The 20,630-nt window shown below is 40.9% G+C and overlaps 1 protein-coding gene across 3 annotated transcripts in view; it reads right to left on the bottom strand.

The window, feature by feature from the left end:
• ZNF169 (zinc finger protein 169) overlaps positions 1–20,040 on the bottom strand; it is a 54,766-nt gene extending 34,726 nt beyond the window's left edge. Inside the window, exons 1-3 of one of the 3 annotated variants that reach the window (XM_027550348.1) lie at positions 19,951–20,034; positions 7,402–7,487; positions 1,571–1,692 (exon numbers count right to left, since the gene is read on the bottom strand). In XM_027550348.1, coding sequence (XP_027406149.1) covers positions 1,571–1,588 — 18 coding nt within the window. In that variant the 5' untranslated portion in view covers positions 1,589–1,692; positions 7,402–7,487; positions 19,951–20,034. Of the gene's footprint in view, positions 1–1,570; positions 1,693–7,401; positions 7,488–19,950 lie in introns of all 3 variants that reach the window. The other 2 variants (XM_027550347.1, XM_027550346.1) reach the window with 2 other exon arrangements.
• Between the last annotated feature and the right edge of the window lie 590 nt (positions 20,041–20,630).

Here is a 20,630-nt window from a genome sequence, read left to right as displayed (position 1 = left end):
CCTCTATCCAAGTCTAAGAACGCAAGCAGGTGATAGCTCTGGGATATTTGTTTCAGTAAATTCCCAACTACTAAGCCTACTTGCATGTCCTCAGTGCTTATTACAGACCCTGAGCTTTCACAATAAGGAGCAGAAAGTGAAATGGAAGCGAAAATATGCGGGCCCAATCGGCAATACTGTCTTCCTCTCAGGCCCTCTAGGGACACTTCATGGGTCAAGTTGGACACTAGGCATGGGTTAGCCCCAAGAGTGATGGATGACACTGCTGGAAGGCTGGCAAGGCAGAACTACTCAGTTAGCCTCCCACAAGTTTTGGTAAGTTGTATTTCCATCATCAGTCTGTTTGAAATATTCTCTGCTGCTGCTGCTGCTAAGTCGCTTCAGTCGTGTCCGACTCTGTGCAGCCCCATAGACAGCAGCCCACCAGGCCTCCCTATTCTTCTTTGGTGTAAGGATAGTAAGGACTGTGTTGTTTAATTTCCAATATTTGAAATTTACTTAGATATTTTACTGTTGACTTCTAACACAATTCTCTTAGTCACAAAATATATACTTTGTATTCTTTGCATCTTTTTAAATTTGTTAAGATTTCCTTTACAGAACCCCATGTAGTCTATTTTGGTGAACATACCAAATGTACTCGAAAAGAATGTGTATTCCACAGTTGTAGGGTGGTGTGTTCTATAACTATCAACCAGGATAACACAGTTGCTAGTTTTCTTCAGATTATCTACATCTTTACTAAATTTTACCTCGTTGTCCTATCAATTACTCAGAGGGGAGTCTTTTTTTCCCTTTAATTCTGGCAATTATTTTGAAGTTTTGCTATTTTGAATAAGTATATACACACCTAACTGTTATGTCCTCCTGATGACGTGACCTCTTTATCATTCCAAAATGTTCTTCTTTCCCTTTGTCTAGCAGTTGATTTTATCTGATAGTTGATAATGCTATTTTCCTTTCCTCACTGAGTATAGCTAATATTAGAGACTTTAAAGTCCTTGTCTGGAAATTTAATCCACAGGGTGAATTATGGTTTGTAACATCAAAAAAAAAAAATTAAACTTTAGGGACTTCCCTGGTGGTCTAGTAGAAATCTAGAGATTTCCCTGGTTATAAATCTGCCTTCCAATGCAGGGGACACAAGTTTGATCCCTGGTTGGGGAACTAAGCTCCCACAAGCCTCAGGGCAACTAAGCCCATGCTCTGCAACTAGAGAAAGCCAATGCACCAAACAGTCTGTGTACCACAATAAAATCCATGTACAGCCAAAACAAAAATTTTTTAAGTAAAAGAAAAATTAAATTGAAAACATGAGTAAGATTCAGAATAGACATGAAAAAAGCAGAGGGCTAAAAATCAAGATGAGGCATGTAGAGAGAAAGGGAACACAGATGCCATAAGAAGGAAAGGGAGAAAACCTATGATACGGGAAGGGAAAAACATCTGGCAGGAGGGAAAGGAAAGCTAGTGGTAGTAGAATAGAGAGCAAAGGTGTTAGAGCATCTTGTCAATGGTTTTAAAAGCAGACAAAAACCCACAGATGCTCTACTATAGAATTGTAACTCACATGATCTAAAACACTCATCTCTCTTCACCTGGCCATATTTGGTGGCATCTTTCTTCACTTGGCCATATTCTGTGGTAAGTCCAAAATTCACTTCATGAATAAAATTTCCCATAGAAACAATTCTGAAACATTGAGAACAGGTTAAATTTCTAATGACTGAGAAACACAGCGGGATGGAATAGTGAAAATCTATTAATGATTTAACCAGTAGAGTTACTGATTTGAATGTAAATGTTTGTGATTTTTTTCACTTTTTAAAGTGAAAAAAGGTATGATAGTGGTGTAGTAACTAGTTTTAAAATACTATAATTTTATCATTAAAACTTGTCAGATGCACACAGACAGACCAAAAATCTTAATTAAATTATAGTGACAGGAATAATTGAAATATCCATCAATTGATAAATGAGTAAACAAAATGGCTTATATCCAAACAATGGAATATTATTCAACCTTAAAGAAGAATAAAGTATTACTGGTTTGGGCTACAGTGTGGATGAATCTTGAAAATATTATGCCAAGTGAAAGAAAACAGCCACAAAACACCATATATTACATGATTCCATTTATATGCAACATCCAGAACAACCAAATGTATACAAATAGATTAGTAGTTGTCAAGAGCTGGGGGAGGGGAGAATGGGGAGTGACTCCTAATGAGTGCAGGATTTCTCTGGAGTGCTGCTGCTAAGTTACTTCACTCATGTCTGACCCTGTGCAACCCCACAGATGGCAGCCCACCAGGCTCCTCTGTGCCTGGGATTCTCCAGGCAAGACTACTGGAGTGGGTTGCCATTTCCTTCTCCAATGCATGCATGCATGCTAAGTCGCTTCAGTTGTGTCTGACTCTGTGTGACCCTATGGACAGCAGCCCACCAGGCTCCTCCATCCACAGGATTCTCTAGGCAAGAATACTGGAGTGAGTTGCCATTTCCTTCTCCACCTCTAGGGTGGGAGGGGTCTGAAAACATTATGGAATTAGAAAGTGGTGAACAAAGCTAGTGGAAGTGATGGAATTCCAGTTGAGCTATTTCAAATCCTAAAAGATGATGCTGTCAAAGTGCTGCACTCAATATGCCAGCAAATTTGGAAAACTCAGCAGTGGCCACAGGACTGAAAAACGTCAGTTTTCATTCCAATCCCAAAGAAAGGCAATGCCAAAGAATGCTCAAACTACTGCACAATTGCACTCATCTCACATGCTAGTAAAGTAATGCTCAAAATTCTCCAAGCCAGGCTTCAGCAATACATGAACCATGAACTTCCAGATGTTCAAGCTGGTTTTAGAGAAGGCAGAGGAACCAGAGATCAAATTACTAACATCCTCGGGATCATGGAAAAAGCAAGGGAGTTCCAGAAAAACATCTACTTCTGCTTTATTGACTATGCCAAAGCCTTTGACTGTGTGGATCACAATAAACTGTGGAAAATTCTGAAAGAGATGGGAATACCAGACTACCTGACCTGCCTCTTGAGAAACCTATATGCAGGTCAGGAAGCAACAGTTAGAACTGGACATGGAACAACAGACTGGTTCCAAATTGGGAAAGAAGTACATCAAGGCTGTATATTGTCACCCTGTTTATTTAACTTATATGCAGAGTACATCATGTGAAATGCTGGGATGGATGAAGCACAAGCTGGAATCAAGATTGCTGGGAGAAATATCAGTAACCTCAGTTTTGCAGATGACACCACACTTATGGCAGACAGCGAAGAACTAAAGAGCCTCCTGATGAAAGTGAAAGAGGGGAGTGAAAAAGTTGGCTTAAAACTCTACATACAAAAAACCAAAATCATGTCATCCAGTCACATCACTCCATGGCAAATAGATAGGGAAACAATGGAAACAGTGAGAGACTATTTTGGGGGGCTCCAAAGTCACTGCAGATGGTGACTGCAGCCATGAAATTAAAAGACACTTGCTCCTTGGAAGAAAAGTTTTGACCAAACTAGACAGCATATTAAAAAGCAGAGACATTAATTGGCCAACAAAGGTCCATCTAGTCAAAGCTATGGTTTTTCCAGTAGTCATGTATGGATGTGAGAGTTGGACTATAAAGAAAGCTGAGTGCCAAAGAATTGACACTTTCGAACTGTGGTTTTGAAGAAAATTCTTTAGAGTCTCTTGGACTGCAAGGAGATCAAACCAGTCAGTTCTAAAGGAAATCAGTCCTGAATATTCATTGAAGGACTGATGCTGAAACTGACACTCCAATACTTTGGCCATCTGATGCAAAGAACTGACTCCTTGGAAAAGACCCTGATGCTGGGAAAGATTGAAGGTAGGAGAAGGGGTGAAAGAGGATGAGATGGTTGGATGGTATCACCAACTCAATAGACATGAGTTTGAGTAAGCTCTGAGAGTTGTTGATGGACAGGGAAGTTTGGCATGCTGCAGTCCATGGGGTCGTAAAGAGTCGGATATGACTGAGCGACTGAACTGAACTGAAAATACGTAAATTTCTATGTCTCAAATAACTAACAGCAAAACAAACAAACCTAACAAATCCATTGTTCTGTTTTCTTTCAGAGTAAGTTAAGATCTTGTCCCTTTATGAAACAAGTATGTTATGAGTACCGTATATCTGCAAGTATGGAAACTTCTTAAAAGCAAAGCTACTCAGTCCTGCCAAAGCACCAAAATCACAACTAGCTGTTGAACAACCATCAATAGGAGGATGTTGGAACTCACCAAAAAAGATATCCCATGTCCAGAGACAAAGAAGAAGCCACAACTAGATGGTAGGAAGAGCACAAACACAAAATCAAATCCCATACCCATTAGGTGGGCAACCAACAATCAGGAGAATGATATTATCAAAGAAGTTTTCCCACTGTTGTGACAGTTCTGAGCCCCACATCCAGCTTCCCAGCCTGGGGATCCAGCAAAGGAACTGGGAATCCCCAGCGAATCTGATTTTGAAGGTCAGTGGGATTCAATTACAGGACTTCCACAGGACTGGAGGATTCAAAGACTCCACTCTGGGAGGACACAAACAAAATCTTGTACATGCCAAAACCCAGGGAAAAGGAGCAGTGACTTGCTTGTGTTGAAGGGTCTGCTGTGGAGGTGTGGGTTAGCAGTGGCTAACCATAAGGATGGGGGCAAAGGCAGCAGCAGTCCTGGAAGAGGTTCTTTGGCCTAAGTCCTCTTGGAGGTCTCCATTAACCCTACAATAGAGTCCACAGACCCCAGGGCTGAGCTGCCTCAGGCCAAACCCCACCCATCAGCAGATAATTGGATTAAAGTTTTACTAAGCATACCTCTTATGAAGAAGGCAATAGCACCCCACTCCAGTACTCTTGCCTGGAAAATCCCATGGAGGGAGGAGCCTGGTAGGCTGCAGTCCATGGGGTCGCTAGGAGTTGGACATGACTGAGCGACTTCACTTTCACTTTTCACTTTCAATGCATTGGAGAAGGAAATGGCAACCCACTCCAGTGTTCTGGCCTGGAGAATCCCAGGGACGGGGAAGCCTGGTGGGCTGCCATCTCTGGGGTCGCACAGAGTCGGACATGACTGAAGCACCTTAGCAGCAGCAGCAGCAAACATACCTCTGCCCACCAGAGCAAGACCCAGTTTTTCTCACCACCAGTCTCTCCCATCAGGAAGCTTATACAAGCCTCTCAGCCTCTTCCATCAGAGGGCAGACAGAAGAAGCAAGAAGAACTACAATCCCACAGTAGCTAGAAAACCACTAGTAGCTAGAAAGTTAACCAGGATGAAAAAGCAGAGGGTTTTGTCCCAGATGAAGGGACAAGATAAAGTTCCAGAAAAACAACCAAATGAAGGAGATAGGCAACGTTTCTTCTCTGCAATCATCCTCTGTGTTTTTTTTCAGTCTAACTTTATTGAGGCTCTTGATGGCTAAGTCGAAGATCTATCCTGATAAATGTCACATGGCACCTGAAAATATGCTATTTTCAAATATCTTTGATATCAATTTCTAATATAATTTCACAGTGATAAGAGAATAGACTGCATGATTTCAACATTTTTAGACCATGAAATTTTGGCACCTTGTTTTATGTCCCTGGATATGTTCCAGTGTCTCCTAGTTTACAGTCTATAGGAACTTGAATAGAATTTGTATCCTACTATTGTGTGAAAATTGTATAAATTTTAATTATGCTGAATTCATTCACAGTGCTTTTCAGGTCTACTATACCCTTCTACTTCTCTATATTCTATTAATTTATGAGAGTTTGAAACTCCAACTAAAAATCTTAACTTTTCTACTTAAAAAAATAATTATAATGGAACTATATGTAACATTGTTCTGTATTTTCCAAGTCTCCTGTGAATATGTTATCACACTTTCACAATTTAAAAAAATTAAAAAATAAAAACAAAGCTACTCAGATGCTCATGCCCTGGGTTCAATTTTTAATTAATGAATAAAAGGGAAAAAATGTATATTGAGAGATGATGGTCATAGACAGGATATAGTTCAGGGTGTGCCAAGGATCCCACAGGAAGGGGCAGGAAAATAATGTTTCATTTTGGCCAAGAATGTCTCTCTATTAATATCAGTAATGGTAAAGAGAAACCTATAAAAGAAATTCCCCCCACAAACACCTTAGGAAACATTCTGAATTGCATGTACTGCATAAACACTTTCTCTCAAAAGATTTGACAATTGAGGGACATACAGCCCTCAATGTTATCTGATAACATCAAAATCAAGTATTTTTAACTTATACAGTAACAGGCAAATACCTACCATATGAGCTCAGCAGTTCAGATCTAACAAAAAAATTTTATACTTGTCATATTTTTTATGACAGGCAACACAAAATTTAATGAGACCAACTGACACTATTTTTTGTAAATGATAATAATCAATAGAAGTATCCCACCTGGCGTCTGTTTAGGCAGTCAGTAAACGTTAACTCCATTTGATTATGTCAAGGTCACAAGCTGCCTAGTCTTAGGGATTAGAAAATCTTTCCTTTAGGACATATATTCATTCAATTACTACTTATGGCAAACTTCTCAAAATCCTTCAAACCTAACTTGTTCCAAGTTCAAGCCCAAACTCCTCAGCCTGGATTTCAGGATTCTGGTTGAACTATCTCCATTCAGACTCAGAGTGGGTAAAAGCAAAACCTTCAGAGCCGAGGCAAGTAGTGAATGAATGAAGCAGGCACTTCAGCCATGGGGTCAAGGGGCACGAGAGGCTGTGACTACACCATGGGGATGCTGTTTGGTTCCAGCTACTTGTCATATGCACCAAGAATGTGGACTCAGGACTTAGGTGTATTCTTCCAATTTTTAAGTGTGGAAAACTCGTTTAAATATAAAGCATGGGGCCAGCCAAATTATAGCTACCCATGAATCACCAGCAGACAGCAAGTCAGCATCCTCACCTCTACACAGAGAAAACTGATGTAACAAAAGGCCATGGATGGCTCCAAGCTTCCCATATGACGAGGGACAGCCTGCAGATCCCCTGGTCTCAGAGACGTGCTAGGCTTCCAGTCACATTCTCACAGAAATACATTCCTTCAGCTCTTCAACTTGCCATATCTGTCAGGGTCAGCTCAGGCAGCTCCTCCTTTGAAAGTCTTCCTTCACTCTTTTAGGCCCTGGAATCACTGGGCACATAACCATAATTGTGTTTCAACTGTGCTGATGACAATTTACTACTTGATGAATGTATAGCTCATGAATGGACCAGAGGAGTCCAAGAAAAGGCTCCAGGTAAGACAAGTCACACCTCCAAGATCAGAGGTAGGTACAGCCTAACACCATCAAGGCGGCTCCAGTACACGACCAAAGAAATGGGTCCATCCTATAAGAGCTAGGAAGAAATTTTAGGACTCACCTCATCCCTAGTAGTCAGGAGCCCTGGGGCCATGTTCTTAGTCTGGTGAGTGCTCTTCCTAGAGAAGACTCGTCGCATAGGCAGAGCTGGAGAAAGAAAAGAAAGGGATGTGTAGGAGGAGTACCCATCTATCCAGCCTCACAGTTTAGCAGAGGCAAGAAGGAGGTAAGGAAAGCAGGTTGAAGATGGTATCAGAGGCCTCCCTTCTTTTTTTAATTTAAAAAACTATATCTTATTGGCATATATTAGACACACAATTATACACGTATTTAAAGTATACAGCTTAGTAAGTTTGAAATACTTATACACCTGTGAAAACATCACAACACCGAGGAGAGTAAATTTATTAGTCATTTCCAAAAATGACTAATGTGCTCCTTTGTAATCTTTCACTCCCCTCCCCAACAGCCATTGATCTGCATTTTGTCATCAAAGATTTCTTACATTTACATTTTCCAGTTTTTTTTTTTAAATTTGTTTAAATTGGAGGATAATTGCTTTACAATATTGTGTTGATTTCATCCATACATCAACATGAATCAGCCATAGGTATATATATGTCCCCTCTCTCTTGAACCTCCTCCCACATCCCACCCCATCCCATCCTTTTAGGTTGTCACAGATTATGTTTGAGCTTGATGAGTCACACTGCAAACTCCCACTGCGTATCTATTTTATATATGGTAATGTGCATGTTTCAGTGCTACTCTCTCAATTTGCCCCACCCTCTCCTTCCCCCACTCTGTCCACAAGTCTGTTCTTTATGTCAATGTCTCCACTGCTGCCCTGCAAACAGATACATCAGTGTCATCTTTCTAGATTTCATATACACACATTAATATGTAACATTTGTTTTTCTCTTTCTGACTTACTTCACTCTGCATAATAGGTTCAAGGTTCAACCACATCATTAGAACTGACTCAAATGCATTCCTTTATACAGTTGAATAATATTCCATTGTATATATGTACCACAACTTCATTATCCATTCATCTGTCAATGGACATCTACTTTGCTTCCATGTCCAAGCTACTGTAAATAGTGCTCAATGAACATTGGGGTACATGTGTCTTTTTCAACTATGGCTTTCTCACACTGTATGTCCAATAGTGGGATTGTTGGGTCATATGGTAATTTTATTCCTAGTTTTTAAGGAAAAACAATATGGAAAACAATTTCCATATTGTTCTCCATAATGGCTATATCAATTTATATTCCTATCAACAGTACAAGAGAGTTCCTTTTTCTCCACATCCTCTCCACCATTTACTGACTGAAGATTTTTTTGATGACCAGTGTGAGATGATACCTCATCATAGTTTTGATTTCTCATCTAATAATGAGGGATGTTGAGCATCTTTCCATGTGTTTATTAGCCACCCAGTTGTCTTCTTTGGAGAAATGTCTGTTTAGGTCTTCTGCCCACTTTTTGATTGGGCTGTTTGCTTTTCTAATACTGAGCTGTTTGAGCTGCTTATACATTTTGGAGATTAATCCTTTATTAGTTACTTCATCTGCAGTTATTTTCTCCCATTCTGAGGGTTGTCTTCTCATCTTATTTACTGTTTCCTTTGCTGTGAAAAGCTTTTAAGTTTAATTAGGCCCCACTTGTTTATTTTTTTCTTTTAATTTCCATTACTCTAGAAGGTGGGTCATGGAGGATCTTGCTGTGATTTACATCATAGAGCATTCTGCCTATGTTTTCAAGTTTTATAGTTTTTGGTCTTACCTTAAGATCTTTGATCCATTTCAAGTTTATCTTTGTGTACGGTGTTAGGAAGTGTTCTAATGTCATTCTTTTACACATAGCTGTCCAGTTTTCCCAGCTCCACTTATTGAAGAAACTGTCTCTTCTCCACTGTATACTCTTGCCTCCTTTATCAAAATTAAGGTGCCCATGCTGCTACTGCTGCTCAGTCACTTCAGTCGTGTCCGACTCTGTGCGACTCCATAGACGGCAGCCCACCAGGCTCTGCCGTCCCTGAGATTCTACAGGCAAGAACACTGGAGTGGGTTGCCATTTCCTTCTCCAATGCATGAAAGTGAAAAGTGAAAGTGAAGTCGCTCAGTCGTGTCTGACTCTTAGCGACCCCATGGACTGTAGCCCACCAGGCTCCTCCATCCATGGGATTTTCCAGGCAAGAGTACTGGAGTAGGGTGCCATAGGTGCATGGATTTATTTCTGGACTTTCTATCTTGTGCCATTGGTCTGTATTTCTGTTTTTGTGCCAGCACGATACTGTCTTGATGACTATAGCTTTGTAGTATAGTCTGAAGTCAGGAAGATTGATTCCTCCAGCTCCATTCTTCTTTCTCAAGATTGCTTTGGCTATTCAGGGTCTTCTGTGTTTGCATATGAATTGTGAGACATTTTGTTCTACTTCTGTGAAAAATGCCATTGGTAGTTTGATCAGAATTGCACTGAATCTGTAGATTGCTTTGGGTAGTATAGTCACTATCACAATATTGATTCTTCCAATCCAGGAGCATGGCATCTCTCTCCATCTGTCTAGGTCATCTTTGATTTCTTTCATCAGTGTCCTACAGTTTTCTGTATACAGCTCTTTTGTCTTCCTAGGTAGGTTTGTTCCTAGGTATTTTGTTCTTTTTGTTGCAATGTAAATGGGATTGATTCCTTAATTTCTTTCTGACTTTTCATTGTTAGTGTATAGGAATACAACTGACTTCTGTGTCTTAATTTTATATCCTGCAAATTTACTAATTTCACTGATTAGGTCTAGCAATTTTCTGATAGTATCTTTAGGCTTTTCTATGTATAGTATCATGTCATCTTCAAACAGTAAGAGTTCTACTTCTTTTCCAATTCTAGATTCATTTCTTTTTCTTCTCTGTTTGCCACAGCTAGGACTTCCAAAACTATGTTGAATATTAGTGGCTAGAGTGGGCCCCCTTGTCTTGTTCCTAGTCTTAGAGGAAATGCTTTCAGTTTTTCACCATTGAGGATAATGGTGAAAATGGTTTGCTGTGGGTTTATCATATGTGGATATTATTATGTTGAGGATTTTTTTATCTATGTTCATCAGTGATATTGGCCTATAATTTTCTGTGTGATTATGTCATTATCTGGTTTTGGTATCAAGGTATTGGTGGCCTCATAGAATGAGTTTGTACGTTTTCTTCCTCTGCAATTTTTTGGAAGAGTTTAAGGACAGGCATTAGCTCTTCTCTAAATATTTGACAGAATTCACTTGTGAAGTCATCTGGCCTTAGGCTTTTGTTTTTTGGGAGATTCTTCTCACAGTCTCAATTTCAGTGCTTGTGATAGGTTGTCCATAGTTTTCTATTTCTTCCTGGTTCAGTCTTGGAAAGTTAAATTTTTCTAAGAATCTGTCCATTTCTTCAGGTTGTCCATTTTACTGGCATATAGCTGTTTGTAATAGTCTCTTATAATTCTTTGTATTTCTGCATTGTCTGCTGTAACCTCTCCTTTCTCATTTCTAATTTTGTTGATTTGAGGCTTCTCCCTTTTTTTCTTGATGAGTCTGGCTTGTGGTTTGTAAAATTCGTTTATCTTCTCAAAGAATCAGCTTTTAGTTTTATTAATCTTTACTATTGTTTCCTTCTTTTCATTAATTTCTGCTCTGATCTTTATGACTTCTTTCCTTCTACTAACTTGGGAGGTTTTTGGTTCTTCTTTGTGTAAATTAGGTTGTCTATTTGATGTTTTTATTATTTCTTGAGGTAAGACTGTATTGCTATAAACTTCCTTCTTAGAATTGCTTTTGTTACATACCATAGATTTTGAGTCATGTCTTTGTTGTTATTTGTTTCTAGGGATTGTTTTACTTCCCCTTTTATTTCTTCAGTAACCTGTTGGTTATTTAGAAATATATTCTTTAATCTGAATATATTTGTGCTTTTTACAGTTTCCCCCCTGTAATTAGTATCTAGTCTCATAGCAGTGTGATCAAAAAAGATGCTTGATACTATATCAATTTTCTTAAATTTACAAAGGCTTGATTGTTGACCCAAGATGTGGTCTATCCTGGAAAATGTTCCATGTACACTTGAGAAGAAGTGTATTCTTCTGCATGTAGATACAACATCCTAGAGATTTCAGTCAGGTACATCTGGTCTAATGTGTCATTTAAGGCTTATATTCCCTTGTTAATTTTCTGTTTTGATGATCTGTCCATTGGCGTAAGTGGGGTGTTAAAGTCCCCTACAATTATTGTATTACTGTCAATTTCCCCTTTTATGTCTGTTCAGTTCAGTCACTCAGTCATGTCCGACTCTTTGTGACCCCATGAATCGCAGCACGCCAGGCCTCCCTATCCATCACCAACTCCTGGAGTTCACCTAAACTCATGTGCATTGAGTCAGTGATGCCATCCAGCCATCTCATCCTCTGTCATCCCCTTCTCCTCCTGCCCCCAATCCCTCCCAGCATCAGGGTCTTTTCCAGAGTCAACTCTTTGCACAAGGTGGCCAAAGTATTGGAGTTTCAGCCTCAGCATCAGTCCTTCCAATGAACACCCAGGACTGGTCTCCTTTAGGATGGACTGGTTGGATCTCCTTTAGTCCAAGGGACTCTCAAGAGTCTTCTCCAACACCACAGTTCAAAAGCATCAATTCTTTGGCGCTCAGCTTTCTTCACAGTCCAACTCTCATATCCATACATGACAACTGGAAAAACCATAGCCTTGACTAGACGGACCTTTGTTGGCAAAGTAATATCTCTGCTGTTTAATATGCTATCTAGGTTGGTCATAACAACCTTCCAAGGAGTAAGCAACTTTTAATTTCTGTTAGTGTTCATCTTATGTATTGATATGCTCCTATGTTGGGTGCATAAATACTTATAATTGTTATGTCTTCTTGGATTGATCCCTTGATCATCATATAGTGTCCTTCCTTATCTCTTCTATTAATATTCTTTATTTCATGGTTTATTTGATTTGAGAATTGCTACTCTTCTTTTGATTTCCATTGGCATGAAATATCTTTTTCCATCCTCTCACTTTCAGTCTGTATGTGTTTCCAGGTCCAAAGTGGGTCTCCTATAGACAGCATACATATGAGTCTTGTTTTTGTGTCCATTTAGCCAGTCTGTGTGTTTTGAGTGGAGCATTTAAACCATTTACACTTAAAGTAATTGTTGATATATATATGTTCCCGTTGGCATTTTCTTAACTGTTTTGGGTTTGTTTTTGTAGGCTTCCTTCCCTCATGTTTCCTGCCTATAGAAGTCCCTTTAACATTTGTTGTGAAGCTAGTTTGGTGGTGCTAAATTCTCTTAACTTTTCCTTGTCTTTAGCTTTTGATTTCTCCATCAATATTCAATGAGATCCTTGCTGGGTAAAGTAATCTTGGTTGTATATTTTTCCCTTTCAGCACTTTAAATGTATCCTGTCATTCCTTTCTGGCCTGCAGAGTTTCTGCTGAAAGATCAGCTGTTAATCATATGGAGTTTCCTTTGTGTGTTACTCACTGCTTTTCCCTTGTTGCTTTTGTGTTTAATCTTTGTTAGTATGATTAGTATATGTCTTGGTATGTTTCTCCTTGGGTTTAGCCTCAATGGGACTCTCTGGGCTTCTTAGACTTGATGGACTATTTCCTTTCCCATGTTAGGACAATTTTCAACTATAATCATTTCAAAAATTTTCTCAGACCCTTTCTTTTTCTCTTCTTCTTCTGGGACCCCTATAATTTGAATGTTGATGCAGTTACTATTTGACCAGATGTCTCTGAGACTATCCTCTATTCATTTCATTCTTTTTCCTTTACTCTGCTCTTCAGCAATTATTTCTACCATTCTATCTTCCAATTTACTTATCTATTGTTCTGCCTCAGTTATTCTGCTATTGATCCCTTCCTGAGTATTTTTAATTTCAGTAATTGTTTTGTTTGAATGTGTTAACTGATTCTTGCATTTTCTCCATCCTATTTCCAAAGTTTTGGATCATCTTTATTACCATTACTCTGAATTCTTTTCAGGTAGTTTGCTTATTTCCTCTTTGTTTATTTGAGTTTTGAACTTGCTCCTTCATTTGTGTAATATTTCTCTGTCTTTTCATTTTTTTTTTTTCTAATTTACTAGTTTGAAGTCTCCTTTCCCCAGGTTTTAGGGTCATAGTTCTTCCTTTTGGTCTCTTCCCTTGGTGGTTGAGATTGGTCCAGAAGTTTGGATAAGCTTCTTATTTGGAGGGACTTGTACCTACATTCTAGTGGGAGGAGGTGAGTTTTTTTTCCCTCTGATGGGAAGGGCTATGTGAAATGCCTTTTGGGGGAGTGTCTGTGGGAAGCCTGTCTGCTGATGACTGGGTTTGTGTTTTCGTCATGCTTCTTATTTGGGTGAGGCATCCTGCACTGTATGTTGCCAGCAGCTTGGTGGCATCAGGTCTTGGACAGAAGTGGAAGCCTTCGTGGGAGTTCTCAGTAATTAGTACTCTCTGGGATCAGGAGTTCTCTGTCAGTCTAGTGTCCTGGACTCAGTGCTCCCACTCCAGAGAGAGTTGCCCATTCTTAACCAGTGTCCTGTACATAAGGCCCCCAGAGCTGGACCAGTAGCAGGTTCAGCCCCAATCTCTAGTTGGCAAATGAAGCCCACAGCCCCACCAACTGGGTAAGACTCTATTAAGTCACTGAATGGACTCTATTAAGAGGAAAGGGTCTCATAGTGCCCACAAGTGAGCATTCATGGTGAGAAATGGTGACTTATCATAGTAAAAACAGAAGTTCTCCATCTACATCAGCCCTAAGGACAAGGCCTAGGAAATTCAAAACAGAAAGGGCACTACAGTTCAAACAGAATGTAGATTTGGAGAGAAATCTGAAGCTGGATAGAAGCCATAACCTGGCTCTTCCTTCCCCTCCACTTATATACCCAAGATTTGAAATATGATATTTGAAAGTAAGAATGGACAGTCATAAAATACCCTAGGTCTTCAGCAAGTCAATTTCATGACAAAATTTTTTAGAGGGGAGATTTTCCTTAACACAAATCCACTTAAGAAATAAACATCATTCTTCAGGTGTCATCTATTAGCTTCAACTGACTAATCTGCACAAGTGAAAGTGAATGTGTTAGTGGCTCAGTCGTGTCTGACTCTTTGCGACTCCATGGACTGCAGCCCGTCAGGCTCCTCTGTACATGGGATTTCCCAGGCAAGAATACTAGAGTGGGTTGCCATTCCCTTCTCCAGGCAGTCTTCCCAACCCAGGTATCAAACCCAGTCTCCTTCACTGCAAGCAGATTCTTTACCATCTGAGCCACTAGGAATCTGCACAAACGAACTGAAAAACATTTTGGGAACTATGAAGGCCAATTCAAATGAACTGGGTATTAGGTGACATTAGAGAATTACTGTGAATATTGTTAGGTAAGATCATGATATTCTGGATACAGAGAAAAATCATTATTAAGAAATGAAGCTGAAGTGCTGAGAGTAAAATGACATAATTTGCAATTTTTTTTGTTGTTGTTGTTAAGACTTCAACAAGTTAATAGTATAAAAAGAGAAAGGTCTTATGGAATAAAAGGAGACTGAAGAGATATTCAAATGCCATGTGTGGACCTTATTTAGACATTTTGGAGGCAATCAAGGAAATATGAACACTGATGAGATATTAGATGACATTAAAGAATCAATGTTAATTTTGTTAGGCTTAGGTTAAAGATAGGCTGTGTTGATACTCTCTGCACACAACTGTTGCTGTGCCTAAAAAAGTTAAAATCTACAATTAACAGCATTTGAAAGTGTACATTTGAATCGGTTCTAATGAGGTGGATGAAACTGGAGCCTATTATACAGAGTGAAGTAAGCCAGAAAGAAAAACACCAATACAGTATACTAACGCATATATATGGAATTTAGAAAGATGGTAACAATAACCCTGTATACAAGACAGCAAAAGAGACACTGATGTATAGAATAGTCTTTTGGACTCTGTGGGAGAGGGAGAGGGTGAGATGATTTGGGAGAATGGCATTGAAATATGTATAATATCATATATGAAACGAGTTGCCAGTCCAGGCTTGATGCACGATACTGGATGCTTGGGGCTGGTGCACTGGGATGACCCAGAGGGATGGTATGGGGAAGGAGGAGGGAGGAGGGTTCAGGATGGGGAACACATGTATGCCTGTGGCAGATTCATTTCGATATACGGCAGAACCAATACAATATTGTAAAGTTTAAAAATAAAATAAAATTTTTAAAAAAAGTGAGAACCTATACGCTATCCCATTAAGATCAGAATCGAGGCAAGAATGTCACCTTTCACCACTCCTATTCGACATCAAGCTGGAATTCCAGGATAATGTAAGAAGACAAGAAAAGGAAATAACAGGTATACTGACTAGGAAAGAAGAAATAAAACTGTCTTTTCTGAAGATGACTTGATTGTCTATGTGGTGGTGGCGTTCAGTCACTAAGTCATGTCTGACTCTTTGTGACCCCATGTACTATAGCCCACAGGTTCCTCTGTCCATGGAATTTTCCAGGCAAGAATACTAGAATGGGTTGCAATCGCCTTCTCCAGAGGATCTTCCTGACCCCAGGGATCAAGCCCAGGTTTCCTGCATTGCAGGTGGATTCTTTACTGACTGAGCCACCAGGGAAGTCCAACTGTCTATGTAGAAAATCCAAGATTTCTTTCTAGAACATGTGATTATATAAAAGCTTCAGGACACAAGGTTAATATACAAAAATCAACTGCTTTCCTATATACCAGCCATGAACAGATGGAATTTGAAATCAAAAACATTACAGTAGCACCCAGAAAAATGAAATACTTAGATATAAGTCTTTTAAAAATTTGTAGAAGATATACATGAGGAAAACTACAAAACTCTGCTGAAAAAAATCAAAGGTCTAAAACAATGGATCGTCCATATTATGGATAGGTAGACTTGATATTCGGAGAAGGCAATGGCACCCCACTCCAGTAGTCTTGCCTGGAGAATCCCATGGATGGAGCAGCCTGGTAGGCTGCAGTCCATGGGGTCACTAGAGTCGGACACGACTGAGCGACTTCACTTTCACTTTTCACTTTCATGCATTGGAGAAGGAAATGGCAACCCACTCCAGTGTTCTTGCCTGGAGAATCCCAGGGATGGCGGAGCCTGGTGGGCTGCCATCTATGGGGTCGCACAGAGTCGGACATGACTGAAGCGACTTAGCAGCAGCAGCAGCAGACTTGATATTGTTAAAATGTCAGTTCTTTCCAACTTGATCTATACATTCAATCCATCAAAATTCCAGCAAGTTACTTTGAAGGTATCAACAAACTGGTTCTAAAGTGTATATGGAGGAGAAGGAAATTGCAACCCACTCCAGTATTCTTGCCTGGAGAATCCCATAGACAGAGGAGCCTGGCAGGCTACAGTCCGTGGGGTTGCAAGAGTCAGACACGATTTAGTGCACTGTCTTACCCTAGAGATCCTGCCACATATACCACAAAACCCAAACATCCCCCAATGACCTTGGCCCCACTGTTCCAATCACTCCCAGGTGGGAATTCAGGCACATGTCCACAGAGGTCACAGACAACATACATACGGTTCTGTTATGTCCCGTATATTACCCTTTCATGTCCCAAGGAAGACATTTTCTCTTAGAGATTTTCATTTAGTGTATCTTTAAAAAATCTTGTGTTAAACTTGCCTCCATCTTTTTCTTGGGTAAGGACAACCCAGAAATGGCCCTTTTGTGTCTGTGATGTTGCCATTCACAGCTTTCTTGATAGGCCTAGTACAATCTTGAGAACAGGGTTGCTGTATGCTGAATGTCAGACAGTAGCTCTTAGCTTTGCCTATCTTAGGTAGTTACGCTGTGCATTTTTTATTGGTGTACCATGTTTGATTTGTCCCTAATACCTTTGAAGTTTTTCTGAGAAATGAAATAATGCAACATGAACTTATTAAAATACATTTTAAGCCTTTAAAAAAAATAAATAAATAAAGTGTATATGGAAAGGCAAGTGACCAAGAAGAGACAACACAATACTAAAGAATAACAAAGTCAGAAGACTGACATGACTAGATTCTAAACTTACTATAAAGCTACAAGAATTAAATGTGTGGTATTGGCAAAAAAATAAATTTTAAAAAATAGACAAACAGATCAATGGAACAGAATAGAGCACACAGAAATAGACACGCATAAATAAAGTCAACAGAGCAAGAAAAAAATCAGTGGAGAACAGACTGTCTTTTCATTAAATGGCAGTACTGGAACAACTGAACTTCCACATACACAGACCTTATGTCTTCCACAAAAATCAACTTAAAATGGATAACAGACTTAAAGGCAAAGCATGAAACTATAAAACTCCTGGAAAATAACATGGGAAAAAATTTAGATGACCGGGGACTTGGCAATGTCTCTTCACATATGACAGCAAAAACACAATTCATGAAAAAAAAAAAGGTAAGCTGGATTCTGTTAAGATTTTTAAAATTCTGTTCTGTAAAAGATACTAGCAAGAAAATAAAAAGTCAAGTCACAGTCTGGAAAAAATACATGAAGTAAAAAATATGTCAGAGTAGAAAAGAGACAAAGAAGCATAATCACTAAGTTAAATCATTTTAACTTAATCATTAAACTAAAAAAAAAAAAAACTTGGGCTTCCCTGGTGGCTCAGATGGTAAAGAATCTGCCTGCAATGCAGGAGACCCGGGTTTGATCCCTGGTTTGGGAAGATTCTAGAGAAGGGAACTGCTACCCACTCCAATATTCTTGCCTGGAGAATTCCATGGACAGAGGAGCCTGGAGGGCTACAGTCCATGGGGTCGCAAAGAGTCGGACACAACTGAACAACTAACACTAACTTAGAAAGCACACTGACCACACAGGACTCTTGCTCTAAAAACAGTACTTCTCACCATCACTGTTTTGCCACCACTCCAAGGCCCTGAGAATACAACAGTGTGAATGGATATGGAGAGAAACTATGCAGGAACAACTGCGAAGATGGAAAGACCTGATGAGGGCAGAGGAATGTGCCCTAGGACAGCTGTGCAGGAATGTACTCCATCAAAAACAAAACTCTCTTCCTGGGAAATCACTTGCAGCTCTGTGCCCAAGAGGAGATATGACTTAGGCATAAGATATCAAAGTCACACCCTCATTTAGTACCAAAGACACCATAAGAATATAACAAGGAAGTGCTATCATCTGAGGCAGGTCGGCCAGGCCCCTAGGAACCCTCTCCTCCCTAACAGGCAGTTGCCTCTGAATGTGAGGGAGCAGACTGCTCCAAGGCAAAACCTGGTATGAGAGAAGTAGTTCCAGCCTCAGTGTTCTCTCCCAGTTCTTGGAAACCCCCAAGCCTGCAGTTGAGGAGCACTTCTCTAAAGTAAGGTATCATATACAGGCATGGAAAGAAGAACAATACAAGGAACAGAATTGGGAAGTGGGTTTTAGAACAAGCCTTCTCTAACATTATGCTGATAATCCAGCATGACATTAATCTTCTATGTGCCTATAAAGGTTAGTAAAAACAGGAATGAACACTATATTAACACATACCAGACCCCTGTTTTACCTCTTTCCACACTCCCAACAGCTCCAGGAGATTCAGTACTTTGCCCAAGGACACTCACATACAGGCAGACCTGTATGTGAACTCTCCCTATCGAGGCCAGGGCTCCCACAACAGGCTTGACATAGGCCCCCAGGGAGAGGAAATGCCCAAAGAGATATACACTTGAGGTTGCAGATTTGGGGGAGAAAGAACATGGCTCTTGTTGAGAAGTGGTGAATCTGTGTGATGAATCCAGGAGACCTCACAGCTACTTCTGTGCATGTTTACAACGTTTTCATAAAGCAAAATTTAAAATAAAACTTAAGTCTGGACGTCTTACCACCCTCTTCTCATTCTCTCATCCCCATTACTTCAGGGAGTCAGCCCACCAGTCCCCTATGGCTTGAACAAAGCTTTCTGCCCTGTGGGCTCCACTCCAAGCTGCTGGAAGAGCCCCAGCACCAGAGGAGTCAGACAACTTCGGGAGGAGTCGCAGATGTGAGCACAAGGGTGCCCCATGCAAACCCGGGGTGTCTGACTCCCACCAGGCCCTTCCAACTCCCCCATGAGCCCATGGGGCCCGAGGCCGCTGACCCAAGTTTCCCCCACCACCATTGTCAGTCAAGGTAAGTCTGAGTGTCTGCCCCATGCGAGTCCTCCCTGCAAAACCTAGGTCCTTGGGACCAAGCGCTGCCTCCATCGCCAGGTAGGAATCATCCAGCCACACTCCCCCAGTTAACACCCAGGAAGAATGTCCAAGGCACGCGCTCAGCAATGGGGATGTCTGCCCCGGACAAAGGTTACTTGTGTCCCCCAAGCCACCCGCACTAGTCTTGACCCCTCAGGAAGGGCGCTGAGTACCCAGCACCGCTGGACACTGAGCGACCCGAGACCTCTGCCAACAGCTCCTCTGAGGTGGACCGCGCCTGACCCCGAGGGGAAAATAAAATCAAACCTCAAAGACCCCACGGACAGGGCGTACCAAACCCGCCCGCCCTCTCCCGGCTTTCCGGAGCCTCTCTCTCTTGGACTCAGCAGCCAGAGGCGGGATAGCTCACCACAAGCACTGAAAAACTGTCACCACGTCCAAAAATACGACAGCGCGGCTCAGAAGTACGCTACCCACAACACCTCGGGGTGGGTACTACAATACCCAAAATTCCCCGGGGCGCGAGATCGCACAACCCTAAACGCTCCAGAGCTCAAGACCGCGCTCAGTGAGCTAGGGGCGCGGGACTACACTACCCACAATGCCCCGGGGAGAGGGCATGCCTCCCAACTGGACCTGACTCTTCAACTGTAGTACTTTCTTGCTCAAGTTTCAGAATTACAGTCACTTGTGCCCTTGGAGAAATTGTGAAAAATTAGACAAGAGCTTCCCTGGTGGCTCAGGCGGTAAAGAATCCGCCTGCAATGCGGGAGACCTGGGTTCGATTCCTGGGTTGGGAAGATCGCCTGGAAAAGGGCATGGCATCCCACTCCAGTATTCTGGTCTGGAGAATCTACGTGGACAGAGGAGCTTGGCGCGCTACGGTCCATGGGGTCGCCAAGAATCGGACACGACTGAGCGACTTAGCACAGCACGTAAGTTTACAGAGTAGACAAGATGTGGGGGTGGTGGTGCATGGCTTTGTGGTGGAGTGTGTGTTTCGCATTTATGAGATCCCTGTTTCAATCCCTGGCACCTCCATCTTCATGGGGTTTCCCAGGTGGCGCTAGTGGTAAAGAACCCTCTGTA

The sequence above is a fragment of the Bos indicus x Bos taurus genome, chromosome 8, assembly GCF_003369695.1.
Source record: "Bos indicus x Bos taurus breed Angus x Brahman F1 hybrid chromosome 8, Bos_hybrid_MaternalHap_v2.0, whole genome shotgun sequence".
In the NCBI taxonomy this organism is placed as follows: Eukaryota; Metazoa; Chordata; class Mammalia; order Artiodactyla; family Bovidae; genus Bos; species Bos indicus x Bos taurus.
This window is presented reverse-complemented; position numbering and strand designations above follow the sequence as displayed.